Raw genomic sequence first — 15,714 nt, forward strand, 5'->3', positions numbered from 1 at the left:
TCGGGCTATGATCGCGGAAGTTCTTCAGCAGGATGTCCTGGCCCCAAACATTTTCAGCGACTTCATCAAGTTCTTTCCCGTCTCTACAAGGTTAACTTTTGCCAATATGCAATGCAGAGCTCATTTTTAGTCACATCAATGTCCAAACATCAACCAAAACCTGCCCAATAAATAACTCAGAGCAAATGTATTTCTCAGCACCCACCTGAGCTAGGCCGCCAATTTCTTTAACACAAATGTAAAGTCGATAGAGATCTAAAGGCTTCTTGCCCACGGCAGGTAAACTGGCCACTGGAGTTCCCCTCTCCTCCATGAAGGATAAATAACGGTCAACCCACATTTTACGCTCCTGTTCGCTGCCAAGTTCGTACAGCTTGGTTATTTTCTCACCCGTTGTTGAAGAGTTTGATTTCTGGAATGAGCAGGCACAACAAAGCAGAAATATGAAGTATCTTTTTTTTTTCTTACTGCAAAAGAAGTTTAATCCTTGACAAGAAAAAAAGGAATGAAGGCTACTAGTTCTGGCAGTCACTAAGCAAACAGTTCATTGATATTTTTCCAATCTAATGCTTAGTGTTTTTAGATTTCATCAATATAACAGGTATAACAGGTATAACAGAGCTTTATTTGTCGTTCGGTACCGAAGTACCGAACGAAACTACATAGCAGTCATAGAAAAAAAAAAAAAAAAAGAACACAAGACACATGACCCCAACACAAACGTCCATCACAGTGACTCCAAACACCCCCTCACTGTGATGGAGGCAACAAAACTTCCCCTCTCTTCCCCACGCCCACGGACAGACAGCTCGTCCCCGACCGACCCGCACAGTCCCCGCACCGGGCGCTGAAACGTCTCGCGGCCGAACCGGGCGATGAAAGGCCCGCGACCAAGCCTTGCGCAGCTAAGTCCCGCAGCCGAGCCGCACCAGCGGTGAAAAGTCCCGCAGCCGAGCCGCACCGGGCGGTGTTAAGTCCCGCAGCCGAGTTGCACCAGGCGGTGTTAAGCCCCGCAGCCGAGCTGCACCGGGCGATGTAAAGTCCCGCAGCCGAGTTGCACCGGGCGGTGTTAAGCCCCGCAGCCGAGTTGCACCGGGCGGTGTTAAGCCCCGCAGCCGAGCTGCACCGGGCGGTGTAAGTCCAGCGGCCAAGCCGCACCGGGATGTAAAGTCCAGCGGCCAAGCCGCACCGGGATGTAAAGTCCAGCGGCCAAGCCGGGGGATGTTAGGCCCCGCAGCCGAGCCGCACCCCGCGCCGTGAGGAAGAGAAAAGTTCCCCACACCCACCCACCCACACCCACCCCCCACACACCACCACCCCCTCCCACACATACACAACCAAAAAAATATATATAAAAATCATCCCAACACCGACACTCAACAAAAAAAAGACGGACAGACTGCTAGTCAGCCGCTGCCGTTAGGCGCCGCCACCTGGATTCGACTAATGGCAGAGGTTGAACAAAAGAGTTGCACTATTTGGCCCTTGCAAAGGTTAATGTTTTACCATCGACTTCAATCTATTGCCATTCATCATCCTGTAACAAATAGTCACGGTTAATTTAGTTACAAGTATAATCACTTCTCCAACTTCAGATCAAACAGAACATCTGCCATGTTATTTTCTTATTACATTTTTGGAGATCTGAGCTGCTGGCATTATTAAGGCAAATGCACTGTTTTTATGGTAGGCATGCACAAAGGCCACCTGTTAAAAAAAACCCACAGGGTGCCACAATGAATTCATACAAAAATGGATGAAGATTAAAAAAAGTGACATGACATTTTTTTTTGATTTTTGTAATAATAAAACATTACTGTGTTGACAATAGACAATAGGTGCAGGAGGAGGCCATTCGGCCCTTCAAGCCAGCACCGCCATTCAATGTGATCATGGCTGATCATTCTCAATCAGTACCCCGTTCCTGCCTTCTCCCCATACCCCCTGACTCCGCTATCCTTAAGAGCTCTATCTGACTACGGGTGCTGCACTGTAAGGAGTTTGTACGTCCTCCCCGTGACCTGCGTGGGTTTTCTCCGAGATCTTCGGTTTCCTCCCACACTCCAAAGACGTACAGGTATGTAGGTTAATTGACTGGGTAAATGTAAAAAATTGTCCCTAGTGGGTGTAGGATAGTGTTAATGTGCGGGGATCGCTGGGCGGCGCGGACTTGGTGGGCCGAAAAGGCCTGTTTCCGCGCTGTATATATATGATATGATATGATATGAATTGTCCTCCACTGCCTTCTGAGACAGAGAATTCCACAGAATAACAACTCTCTGACTGAAAAAGGTTTTTCCTCATCTCAGTTCTAAATGGCCTACCCCTTATTCTTAAACTGTGGCCCCTTGTTCTGGACTCCCCCAACATTAGGGAACATGTTTCCTGCCTCTAACGTGTCCAACCCCTTAATAATCTTATACGTTTCGATAAGATCTTCTCTCATCCTTCTAAATTCCAGTGTATACAAGCCTACTCGCTCCAGTCTTTCAACATATGATAGTCCCGCCATTCCGGGAATTAACCTAGTAAACCTACGCTGCACGCCCTCAATAGCAAGAATATCCTTCCTCAAATTTGGAGGAAAAGTGTTGATCTCCGATGTTGCTTCTCAATTGGTAACTGGTGGATGATAAAATATACCACCATAGCATCTGTTGACGGCAGGCGACTTTGTAGACATGGGTTGTATCAGTGTTAAACATTTGTAGTCACTTCCTACTTACATTTTAGTGCATTAACAAAAAATAAATTATATAAATAAATATGAAAGGAGCTTCAAATAAATGCGATTTTTTTGATCCATTGAATATTTACAATGCCATCTGTCACAGTTGCCACAGTTTAAGAATAAGGGGTAGGCCACTTAGAACGGAGAATAAGGGGTAGGCCACTTAGAACGGAGAATAAGGGGTAGGCCACTTAGAACGGAGAATAAGGGGTAGGCCACTTAGAACGGAGAATAAGGGGTAGGCCACTTAGAACGGAGAATAAGGGGTAGGCCACTTAGAACGGAGAATAAGGGGTAGGCCACTTAGAACGGAGAATAAGGGGTAGGCCACTTAGAACGGAGAATAAGGGGTAGGCCACTTAGAACGGAGATGGGGAAAAACTTTTTCAGTCAGAGAGTTGTAAATCTCTGCCTCAGAAGGCAGTGGAGGCCAATTCTCTGAATGCATTCAAGAGAGAGCTAGATAGAGCTCTTCAGGATAGTGGAGTCACGAGGTATGAGGAGAAGGCAGGAACGGGGTACTGATTGAGAATGATCAGCCATGATTACATTGAATGGTGGTGCTGGCTCGAAGGGCCGAATGGCCTACTCCTGCACCTATTGTCTATTGTCAAAGAACTTTGATCTTTAGTCTGTAGACTCAATCATTGTGAGCATAGCTAAACATTTGGTAGGACTGCCATTATTTCCTGAGAAGGAACTTTATATCGCAATATTTATTCTGAATCATATTCAGCAATTAAACACAATTAGAAGGTTATGTGGGAAATTCAAACAATCCATGTCAAATTATTCTTCAACACAGCACGAAAACAATACAAAATGTGTCGGAAAATAAAACATATTGTAATGTTTACAGGGCTTGACGGAGTATTTGGCCAGCCTGGGCTCCTAATGCTATCACTTTCGTCTCCATGCACTGAGGAGATGCTAGCAGAGCTTGGGGACAAGGGGGAAGGGATTGACAAGTTGCCAGGAGTTGGGGGCTGAGAAATACCCTTGAGTTGTAGCTCTCCTGTGATAGAGGGACAAAACTACAACACAGGCAGGACAAGGAGCTCATTCAAAAGTGGAAAAGAGTTATGTTACTGAATTTACATTTTACCTAAGTTTGACATACAGATAAAAACAATTAGTGTGTTGATAATCTGCATAAATTTGGATAATTACTGAATGCTTTGCTGTGCCATCACACTTAATTTTTAAGCTGATGTGAGATGCTGAGCACAAGGGATATCCCCACGAAGGCAGATGTTTACACACTTTTATTTTCTTTAAAAGGCGGGAAAGCAAAATATTAAGTGTGCCTTTGCTGCAGCTGCTGCTGCTGTACAGAAAGCCATAACTGGAGGAGAAACAGCTGGAGTTCATAAAAACAGGTAAGGTTCTCTGTACGACCTTAGGCCAGATTTGCCACTACCTTTAGAACTAGTGACTTTAGAACTAGTAACTTTCAAACCTACACAGGATGAGAGGAGAACACACACAAGAGGATATGCAGAAAATAGAAAAGACAGGCTGAAAACCAAATAATGTAATGTAACAGACTTGGCCGGCCAAACCATCACCAGCCGTGCTAAAGAAATACCTTAGACTTGGTCTCAGTTATAGGGAGGCTTTCTTCTTTAATATCCATTTTCTGAAGTACCTGCAGTTTGGAATCACCCTGTGTCATCATGTCTGCTCCGAGATTCATTGAAACTATTGGCAAAAACAGAATTTGGGCAATTTAAGTTAACATCTAATTTTCATTCAGCCTTAATGCTGGGAACTAATAAACCATAGTTTCATATCACATATACCAACCCACACAAAGCCTTTTGGAGTGTAATAAAGCATGGAAATCTATATACTAAAACTCTCGTTTGTTTGTTCCTGAACTCCAGCCAAAACAGTGCACGACAGCGTGACAATTTTAGGCCCACCTTACTCACCGTCGTCCCTTTGGTGCTAATGGAAGACGTTTCATTGAAATCGGTGTTATATTTTCAAAGTTTAAATCTATCTCCAAGGGAGGGAGGGGGGAGGATAAAGGGGGTTGAGGGGGATGGAGTGGGGGAGGAGGGGAAGGGGGGAGAGGGAGAGAGGGGAGGAGGAGGGAGGGGGAGGGAGGGGGGTGGAGGGAGGGAGGGGGAGGGGGAGGATAAAGGGGGTTGAGGGGGATGGAGTGGGGGAGGAGGGGAAGGGGGGGAGGGAGAGAGGGGAGGAGGAGGGAGGGGGAGGGAGGGGGGTGGAGGGAGGGAGGGAGGGGGGAGGGGGAAGGGAGGGGGGAGGGGGTGGGAGAGGGGAGGGGAGGGGAGGAGGGAGGGAGGGGAGGAAGGGGTGAAGGGAGGGAGGAGGGGTGGGAGAGGGGAGGGGGAGGTGGGGAGAGGGGAGGGGGAGGGGGGAGGAGGGGATGCTGCACCAATGCAGGAGAGGTTTGGGCCGAACCGGTCCACTTGGTCTAGTATACTTTAAAAAGCAACAAATGCGGCAGAGAAGTCTTATTGTTCCTCGATCAAACTTCTCATATCTTGAAATCCTATTTCAGAGGAGTCACTCATTTTGAAAATCCACATGTACATTATGACTGTTTTCCTAGACAATGAGTGTTTCATATTTAGTCACAATTTAAGAGGAACAAAATAAATGGTGCTGTCAAAATTATTGAGAGGTAGATTTAAATTTATTTTAAAAATGGCAATATATTAAAAATATTGTTACTGAAAGTCAAGAGACTTGCCATTTTCTTACACACAGTCTAAACATACTGATGTAATCGCTCCACTAGTACCCGCATGCAAGCCGTTGAACTTAAATAAAAATTGAACCACCTTCTGGGACATGCAAAATAAACAAACTATGATTCATGTTTTCACACTATTGAATGACGAAATGCAATCTTGATCCAGCAGTTATTATGATGGTGCATAAACAGAATTTACAGTTTAGCTTATTTTCACATGTACCATGGACTATGTGTTTTAAAAAACATTTTTATGCCGGTGGGTATTAATCCAGACAAATACATATAAATCTGGTGAATAGCTTAATTTTCATTAAACTTACAAATAAATTTAACTTCTTCAATACACATGGCAGGATATATAACAAATCACTCCGACAAATCAGCTTTCATTACTTAAATGTTCCACTGTGTGAATTCAAAGAGACCATAAGAAGATAACATAAGAAAATAACTGCAGATGCTGGTACAAATCGAAGGTATTTATTCACAAAATGCTGGAGGCCCCCTTCTTCTGAAGAAGACCCCCTTCTTCAGAGGGTCTCGACCCGAAATGTCGCCCATTCCATTCTCTCCTGAGATGCTGCAGCATTTTGTGAATAAGAAGATAACATGTTATTTAACTATATGGAGCCCCATGACTGTGCTTAGACTAAGTGATTCAATCAAAATTCAGCAAGGCACCCCAGCTCTTTCAGAGTTCAGAAGATCATTATGCCAAGTCCACATTTGGGAAGGATAAATTACATGTCTTGTGTACAGAATTACTGAAACGCAAAATCTTACAGCATGTCGCCAGTCAACAGGCCTTTTGTGTCCATGTTGACTACTTGTTTAGTCCCACACTCCGGCAGAATGCCAGTAATACTGCAGGTTCATCGTTATTAAATAAGTGCAAGTGCTCTACTATAATGTGATAGTTGTGCCGTAAGAACCCCTGGGTTATAAAAAAATCATGTTGTGTCAAGGGAGGAAAAAGGGTAAGGGCCGAGAGAATTTCAGACTCGCAGTGGCAAAGTTATTTTACCTGCAGGATATTCAAAAATAAAAGTCTTTTCGTTGGCAATAAGTTCAGTTTAGTTACTGCAAGTTAAAAAGACTAAGGACATTAGGTTATATTGTATAATATAGTATCGTTTCACCGTCCGGCGCGGCCTGGAACGTGGCAACTACAACAGCCTGACCGCGGGAGAAGACAGCAGGGGAAGAGAAAAGACATTCTGGCCTTCCATCACAGTGAGGAGGTGACTGGTGGAGACTCACTGTGATGGATGATTCTTTTTTTTGTTTTGTGTTGGTTGTGATTGTGTGTGAAATTGTTTATGTTTATTGCTCTATTGCTGGACTGTGTGTGACCGTTCATTTCACTGCACATCTTGTATGTGTATGTGACAAATAAACTTGGCTTGACAATAGAAGCGATTCCTTGTGTAGGAAGTATAAGAAAATAACTGCAGATGCTGGTACAAATCGAAGGTATTTATTCACAAGATGCTGGAGTAACTCAGCAGGTCAGGCAGCATCTCAGGAGTGAAGGAATGGGTGACGTTTCGGGTTGAGACCCTTCTTCAGACTGAAAACTTCTTGAAATCAAGAAGCAATCGCTTCCAGTCTGAAGAAGGGTCTCGATCCGAAACGTCACTCATTCCTTCTCTCCCGAGATGCTGCCTGACCTGCTGAGTTACTCCAGCATTTTGTGAATAAATACCTTGTGTGGGAAGGAACTGCAGATGCAGGTTTACAGCGAAGATAGACACACAATGCTGGAGTAACTCAGGCAGCATCTCTGGAGAGAAGGAATGGGTGCCATTCCGGGTTGAGACCCCTCTTCAGACTGGAAGCGATTGCTTGGTGATTTCAAAGGCCACTTTGCTGTTGCAGCTGTGTCAATGTAGCAGCAGAGAAACTTCTACTACAGCAAAATTAGATGGAACCGGCTCTTATCTTCGATGTAGCTTAAGTCCAAGATGGCTTTGTTTTCTGGTTGTCGATTCCCAATGTAACTTTTAAGTGGTTCTATAATTCCCAATTGAAATTGCATTGTAATCAGCCCAGGTAATGCAAATAGAGTTCCCCAATTTAAACTCGCATTATATCCAATTTGTGTTATGGACACACACGTAATAGCAAAGCTACCTGCATACATATCCCCTTTAAGATTATTTGTGGAATTAATCTTCACCAGCTCTTCGGGTATGGTGTCCTCAATCTCAGCAGATAGTTTAAGAAAAACCTAAATTAAATTGAGTCCACTTTGCACATATTTTTATGGGTAAGTTAGTCATAAAATTCATTTTCTCCCCACGTTAGATTCAATAGAGTTTATTTGTCATATGCACCGGATAACATCTTGAAGAATTACATTTTTACTTCCACCTGCTTTACAGCCACTTTAGACGCAATAACAAAAATGCATTTACAATTTTCAGTTATTTTAATGAAACGACAATGCAAAAAAACAAAGTACATAGAAGAACCATAGTTGTGCAAAGACTGCAGTGGTTCCATGCTGACGTAGGGCTATGATTAGGGTTTGAAGGGTGGTTTAGGAGCCTGATGGTTGAACTTGCAGGTTACAGTTCCCAGTCTCCTGTACCACCATCTTGATAGCAGTGGGAAGAGAGAGTGGCTAGTGTGGTTTGGGATTTTGATGATAATAGCTTCCCTTGTTGTGGCAGCGTTGCTGTAGATCCCTTCGATGGTTGGGAAGTCAGTAACCGTGATGGACTCTGCAATATCCACCCCTTTCTGCAGTCTCCTTCGAATTTCTGAACCAGGCCATGATACAACCAGTCAATAAGCTCTCCACTGTAGATAGATATAAAAGGCTGGAGTAACTCAGCGGGACAGGCAGCATCTCTGGAGAGAAGGAATGGGTGACGTTTCGGGTCGAGACCCTTCTCAGACTGAAGAAGGGGCTCGACCCGAAACGTCACCCATTCCTTCTCTCCAGAGATGCTGCCTGTCCCGCTGAGTTGCTCCAGCATTTTGTGTCTATCTTTGGTGTAAACCAGCATCTGCAGTTCCTTCTTACACAGCTCTCTACTGTAGACTTATACAAGCTCGATGGAGTATTTGGCAACATGTTGAATCTCCTCAAACGACTTAGGAAGTTGGGACGTTGATGAGCTTTCTTTGTGAATGCTTGGAAGATTATTTTTAAATTTGATTTTTGTTCCCCAAAAACGATTCACATGTTCCGGGCGTCACACATGTAGCTAATAATGTCATCCAATGTGCAACATCCCATTTTACATTTATTTAAAAAATTATGTTAAAAGCCTATTACGCAAATGGGCGGCGCAGCGGTAGAGTTGCTGCCTTACAGCGAATGCAGCGCCGGAGACTCAGGTTCGATCCTGACTACGGGCGCCGTCTGTACGGAGTTTGCACGTTCTCCCCGTGACCTGCGTGGGTTTTCTCCGAGATCTTCAGTTTCCTCCCACACTCCAAAGACGTGCAGGTTTGTAGGTTAATTGACTGGGTAAATGTAAAAGGCTGTCCCTCGTGTGTGTAGGATAGTGCTAATGTCTGGGGATCGCTGGGCGGCGGGGACCCGGTGGGCCGAAGGGCCTGTTTCCGCGCTGTATCTCTAAATCTAAAAATCTAAACTTACTGTATGAATGCATGCTGATATTTGCCAAGATTATCCATGCTTTGCAATTTCACGGGGCACTCATGAAACAGATCTCAATCTGTTCAGACACCTGTGGGGAATGCCTCTGCACCAGCAGACAGACAGACAGGTATTCCCCCTCACCCAGATTGGCTCTCACCTTCATGGATGCCATATGTGTTGCCACTGCATGGTTACTATGGAGATTGTTTCTGCATTGCTCTGACAGCCATTACAATAGCTGCAAACTCTGTCGACAGCTGTTTCACAAACCAGGTGGGTAAAGATTTTTAATGCATGATTCAAAATGAAAACTACCTTAATTACTTTTATAAGTTCATAGTTCAAAAGTGACAAGAGCAGAATTAGGCCATGTGGCCCATCAAGTCTACTCCACCATTCAATAATGGCTGATCTATCTTTCCCACTTAACCCCATTCTCCTGCCTTCTCCCCATAACCCCCGAGACCTGTACTAATCAAGCATCTATCTATCTCTGCCTTAAAAATATCCACTGACTTGGCCTCCACAGCCCACTGTGGCAATGAATTCCACAGATTCACCACCCTCTGACTGAAGAAATTCCTCCTCTTCTCCTTCCTAAAGGGACATCCTTTAATTCTGAGGTTATGGCCTCTAGTCCTGGACTCTCCCACTAGTGGAAACATCCTCTCCACATCCATTCTATCCAACCCCTTTCACTACTCGGTAAGTTTCAATGAGGTCCACCCTCATCCTTCTAAACTCCAGCGAGTACAGGCCCAGTGCCGACAAACGCTCATCATATGTTAACCCACTCATTCCATTTATTTAAAAAGCTGAGTAAATTTCCTGAAGTTTTCATGGTCATGAGACTGGGCATGAGCATGACACCTAGTTACTGTTTAGCGCATCTATGAGGTTAACTCCCATGCTCAGTTTTTTGCTATTGTGCTTGATTAATTTTTGAATGACTGATACCACACACAGTGGTAAACAAGTCTACATGGCAGCCCATCCAAGGCAAATCATGCTCTTGGATGAAAGACAATAAGCTTCTGTGCAGAACAACTACATTAAAAAAAAAGAAAGCTTGAAGCGATCAGAAGGCAATTCATAGGAAACCTATTAAATGAAAGCCCATTCGACTGTGGAGGACATTTCAGATTTACTTCGAACTAAAGGCTTCTCCTTTTGGAATTTTGCACAACATTTTATTGTTGGACAGGATAAACCTTGGTGTGCAGAATAAGGTGTTAAACATTTGTTTAAAAGAGGATTTTAAAAGTGACCATGTATGAGCTAGTCTAGAGGTGGCACTGTGGTTCAGTATATTGTGTAACTGGCAGGAAATAGAACTATTTTCCGTGGGTGGCACGGTGGCGCAGCGGTAGAGTTGCTGCCTTACAGCGAATGCAGCGCCGGAGACCCGGGTTCCATCCCAACTACGGATGCTGTCTGTACGAAGTTTGTACGTTCTCCCCGTGACCTGCGTGGGTTTTCTCCGAGATCTTCAGTTTCCTCCCACACTCCAAAGACGTACAGGTTTGTAGGTTAATTGGCTTGGTAAATGTGAAAATTGTCCCTAGTGGGTATAGGATAGTGTTAATGTGCAGGGATCGCTGGTCGGCGCGGACCTGGTGTGCCGAAAGGGCCTGTTTCCGCGCTGTATCTCTAAACTAAACTATTTTATCTTGGGCACAGTAACATATCATTTTAAAAAACTAATTCACAATGGAATGATTCACATCAGCAAGGATCCTCTCATGGACTGAGACTTAGCAGTAATGACAGGTAAATGGGAGAATAAAGTATTTAGGAATTAATACCTGAAATAACTCGAGCTTTATTTCGACAAACTTTTAAGCTTCATAAGATCATAAGTGATAGGAGCAGAATTAGGCCATTTGGCCCATCTAGTCTATTCCACCAGTCAATCATGGCTGATTTTTTAGATTTCGATTTCGATTTAGAGATACAGCGCGGAAACAGGCCCATCGGCCCACCGAGTCCGCGCCGACCAGCGATCCCCGCACTTTAACACTATCCTACACACACTAGGGACAATTTTTTTAAACATTTACCCAGTCAATTAACCTACAAACCTGTACGTCTTTGGAGTGTGGGAGGAAACCGAAGATCTCGGAGAAAACCCACGCAGGTCACGGGGAGAACGTACAAACTCCGTACAGACGGCGCCCGTAGTCAGGATCGAACTTGAGTCTCTGGCGCTGCATTCGCTGTAAGGCAGCAACTCTACCGCTGTGCCACCGCCCCAGCCTATCTGCTGATCTATCTCTCCCTCCTCACCCCATTCTCCTGCCTTCTCCCCGTAACCCCTGGCACCTGCACTAATCAAGAACGTTCAAAGGTTTGTGCTTTTAAGTGCCTTGAATAAAGGCAAATTGACAAGTTCAATGAAATGTTTTGATAAAGAGATGGCACGCCAAGTATTTCACTTCCAGTTGAAAACAACCTGTGTGTACACACAATGCATGATGCAAATTATGACAGCAATTGGAAGCATCGTTGGCACAATCCCCCTTACCAGTAGGGATGTTCACAGTTTTGGCAAATTAATACCCGCTCAGTTTGCCAACTCATTTCCCACAACGTTGCTCTCTGGCTGCTGCAATTACAATTAATTATGACTTAAAATGTGTTTATAAATAGGAGCCATTTTATGGCAGCTAATCTGTGAATGGATTGTGCATTAGGTTTATTTTCCCTTCCTTTGGGATTCTGGCTATGCTTGCTCATCACCTAACCCGAGTGCACCAATTCACAAACCCGGGAGCACCCAGGATTCACCAATTTCCACAGCTGCATTACAATAAATAAATGTCACCTCTGGTAATGAATACAGGGATCCAAATAAATTACATGAAACCCCACAATCCAGCCAGGTCCTGCTCAACAAATTAAACTGGTGTCTGTGCTAATCAATTCAAACTGAACGGAAATATTCTTGTACTGGAAACACCATTCGGCTTTAAATGTGTATAAAACAGTTATTGTTAATTCAGGCGGATACCAGATAAAACAAAATTTTGAAGAAACATTGTGCAGGAAGAGAATGCAGATGCTAGTGGAGGCACAAAAAGCTGAATTAACTCAACAGGTCAGACAGCATCTCTGGAGAAAAGGAATAGGTGACATTTCGGGTCGAGACCCTTCTTTACACCGAGAGCGGGGGAAAGGGAAACGAGAGATATAGACGGTGATGTAGAGGGATATAGAACAAGCTAGACCAAGTGGACTCGTTGGGCCCAAACCCCTCCTGCATTGGTCGCCGGCAGTCGCCTTAAAATTGCCTCAGTGGGACAGGCCCTTTATGTAAATGTGATATTTCAGTTATTTCTTTTTAATTACTTTGCAAAAATTTCTAAACACCTGTTTTTGCTTTTTTTATTATGGGGTATTGTGTGTAGATTGACGATAAAAAAAAAGAATTTAATCCATTTTAAAATAAGGCTGTAACATAACAAAATGTGGAAAAAGTGAGGGGGTCTGAATACTTTCTGAATGCACTGTATAACAAACTGCTCTACTGAGGGCCGATATAATTAGCATCATCTGCACATTCGTAAGCCACGCAGGCAGTTGGAAGTTTGATTTCCGGTCCCAAGATTACTTTAAATATTGTAATTCCACACTACCCTTTCATTTCACTCTAGCTATTGGGAAGAAGATAACGGCGCCTGAAAACTGTTACATCCAGGTTCAGGAGCAGCTTCTTTCCTACAATCTTCAGGCTATTAAACACCACAATCTCCAAATAGGCTTTGAACTACACAGATCTGGGGACATTACTTTTGACTTTGCACTATTATTGTTTATTTGTATATTTGATACATATATAGACACACACACACACACACATATATATATATATATATATATATATATATATATATATATATATATATATATGTTTAGGATGTGAAAGAAGGAACTGCAGTTGCTGGTTTAAACCGAAGATAAACACAAAAAGCTGGAGTAATGCATTCAAGAGAGAGCTAGATAGAGCTCTTAAGGATAGCGGAGTCAGGGGGTATGGGGAGAAGGCAGGAACGGGGTACTGATTGAGAATAGAAACATAGAAAATAGGTGCAGGAGTAGGCCATTCGGCCCTTCGAGCCTGCACCGCCATTCAATATGATCATGGCTGATCATCCAACTCAGTATCCCGTACCTGCCTTCTCTCCATACCCCCTGATCCCTTTAGCCCTTTAGTCCCTTTAGATCATGGCTAAATGATCAGCCATGATCACATTGAATGGCGGTCGGTGCTGGCTTGATGGGGCCGAATGGCCTACTATTGTAATTCCATGGGTCAGACAGCATCACTGGAGAAAAGGAAGAGGTGACATTTCGGGTCGAGTCTGAAGAAGGGTCTCTTGCTGCACTTAATAATAGTCAAGCATGTTGAGTTACTCCAGCTTTTTGTGTCTATCTTCGGTATATATGTATACACACACATGCACTGAACATTTTTGTTGTTGTTTGTTATGGGTTGTATCTTTACTATGGGTACAACGTTTAAATATTCCGTTGTGCTGTTGCGAGTAAGGAATTCATTGTTCCAATTTGGGACATATGACACTAAAACATGCTTGACTATTAATAAATGCGGCAAGAGGGGCTGTTTGTTTTTGAAGCAAAAGAAAAATCAGCTCAGAATTCTGTCAGGATATCCAGTATTCCCCGAAATATTCTGTATCCATGCAGGATATTAGAATGTGGCCTCCGTATTGCCTCCAGCAAGATCTCCCGCAGAAACAAAATAGAAGGAACAGCAATGGGACAAAAAGCACATATGTTAATCTTACTGATGGGCCAGATCTTTTCCATGCACATCTGTTGAGGACAATGAACCTCAACAGTTAAGTTGAGGACAACTTAAACCTCTTAACCAATATGCGCGATTTTGAAGTCACCCAACTCAATAGACAATAGGTGCAGGAGTAGGCCATTCGGCCCTTCGAGCCAGCACCACCATTCAATGTGATCATGGCTGATCATTCTCAATCAGTACCCCGTTCCTGCCTTCTCCCCATACCCCCTGACTCCGCTATCCTTAAGAGCTCTATCTAACTCTCTCTTGAATGCATTCAGAGAATTGGCCTCCACTGCCTTCTGAGGCAGTGAATTCCACAGATTTACAACTCTCTGACTGAAAAAGTTTTTCCTCATCTCAGTTCTAAATGGCCTACCCCTTATTCTTAAACTGTGGCCCCTTGTTCTGGACTCCCCCAACATTGGGAACATGTTTCTGCCTCTAACGTGTCCAACCCCTCAATAATCTTATATGTTTTTCGAAACTAGACCACTATTAAAGACTTGCACGTGGTACTGGTAAACATCTTTTCTTCCCTATGGTTATGCTGACATAATGCTGCTGTGATTTCTTCATGCCTTCTCCCTTTAAAAACGATGTAATTAAGGGTCTCAACCCGAAACGTCACCGATTCCTTCTCTCCCGAGATGCTGCCTGACTCGCTGAATTACTCCATTCTACCTTCGATTTAAACCAGCATCTGCATTTTATTCCTACACATTTTGCTGCTCCACTGCAAATTCTCCTCAAGGTATGTCTACTTTGAAGAGGTTCTCCTCCTCTCCCCGACGAGAGTTCAGTAACATCCTCTTCAGTCTGAAGAAGGGTCTCGACCCGAAACGTCACCCATTCCTTCTCTCCCGGGATGCTGCCTGACCCGCTGAGTTACTCCAGCTTTTTGTGTCTACCTCGATTTAAACCAGCATCTGCAGTTTTTTTCCTACACTCTATGCTAATTTAAACACAGCCTATGAAATCAACTATTAAAAATACATCTCCATTTGCATTGGTAAAATCTAAGATAAAAATGAAAAATTATCTTAGAAAAATGTTGTGACGTTTTACACATTTCTCTACAAAGACAGGTGGATTTGTGCAATAAATGTCTATTCTCACTGACCGTGGCAATTTTGTTTGCAAAAATGAAAGCAACTCTGCCAGTATTATATACTGCTCTCAAGAGGAAACTGCGAAGTTCAAACATCCATCAGGGTCATCTCCGGTATGGAAGAATTAGCAAGTAAATAAAGAATCAATAAAAGGACGAACAGTTCTTCTAAACGTGAAGCTAGGCACAAAAAGCTGGAGTAACTCAGCGGGTCAGACCGCATCTCTGGAGAAAAGGAATAGGTGACGTTTTGGGTCGAGGCCCTTCTTCACATCTGAAGAAGGGTCTCGACCCGAAATGTCACATATTCCTTTTCTCCAGAGTTGCTGTCTGACCCGCTGAGTTACTCCAGCTTTTTGTGCCTATCTTCGGTTTAAACAAGCATCTGCATTTCCTTCTTACCCATTTCGTGAAGCTAAATCATGTTGGTCAACTGGGAGAAAAAAAGATTTGATTATAGACATAGAAACATAGAAAATAAGTGCAGCAGTAGGCCATTCGGCCCTTCGAGCCTGCACCGCCATTCAATATGATCATGGCTGATCATCCAACTCAGTATCCCGTACCTGCCTTCTCTCCATACCCCTTGATCTCTTTAGCCACAAGGGCCACATCTAACTCCCTCTTAAATATAGCCAATGAACTAGCCTCAACTACCTTCTGTGGCAGAGAATTCCACAGATTCACCACTCTGTGTGAAAAAAAACGTTCTCAT

The 15,714-nt window shown here is 43.7% G+C and overlaps 1 protein-coding gene across 4 annotated transcripts in view; it reads right to left on the minus strand.

The window, feature by feature from the left end:
- arid1b (AT-rich interactive domain 1B) overlaps positions 1–15,714 on the minus strand; it is a 462,315-nt gene that overhangs the window by 62,647 nt on the left and 383,954 nt on the right. For all 4 annotated transcript variants that reach the window (XM_078404705.1, XM_078404704.1, XM_078404702.1 and 1 more), the window contains 2 exons: positions 4,320–4,432; positions 206–412 (listed from right to left, as the gene is read on the minus strand). In XM_078404705.1, coding sequence (XP_078260831.1) covers positions 206–412; positions 4,320–4,432 — 320 coding nt within the window. The remainder of the gene's footprint in view (positions 1–205; positions 413–4,319; positions 4,433–15,714) is intronic.

This window comes from Rhinoraja longicauda, chromosome 9, assembly GCF_053455715.1.
Source record: "Rhinoraja longicauda isolate Sanriku21f chromosome 9, sRhiLon1.1, whole genome shotgun sequence".
Classification (NCBI taxonomy): Eukaryota; Metazoa; Chordata; class Chondrichthyes; order Rajiformes; family Arhynchobatidae; genus Rhinoraja; species Rhinoraja longicauda.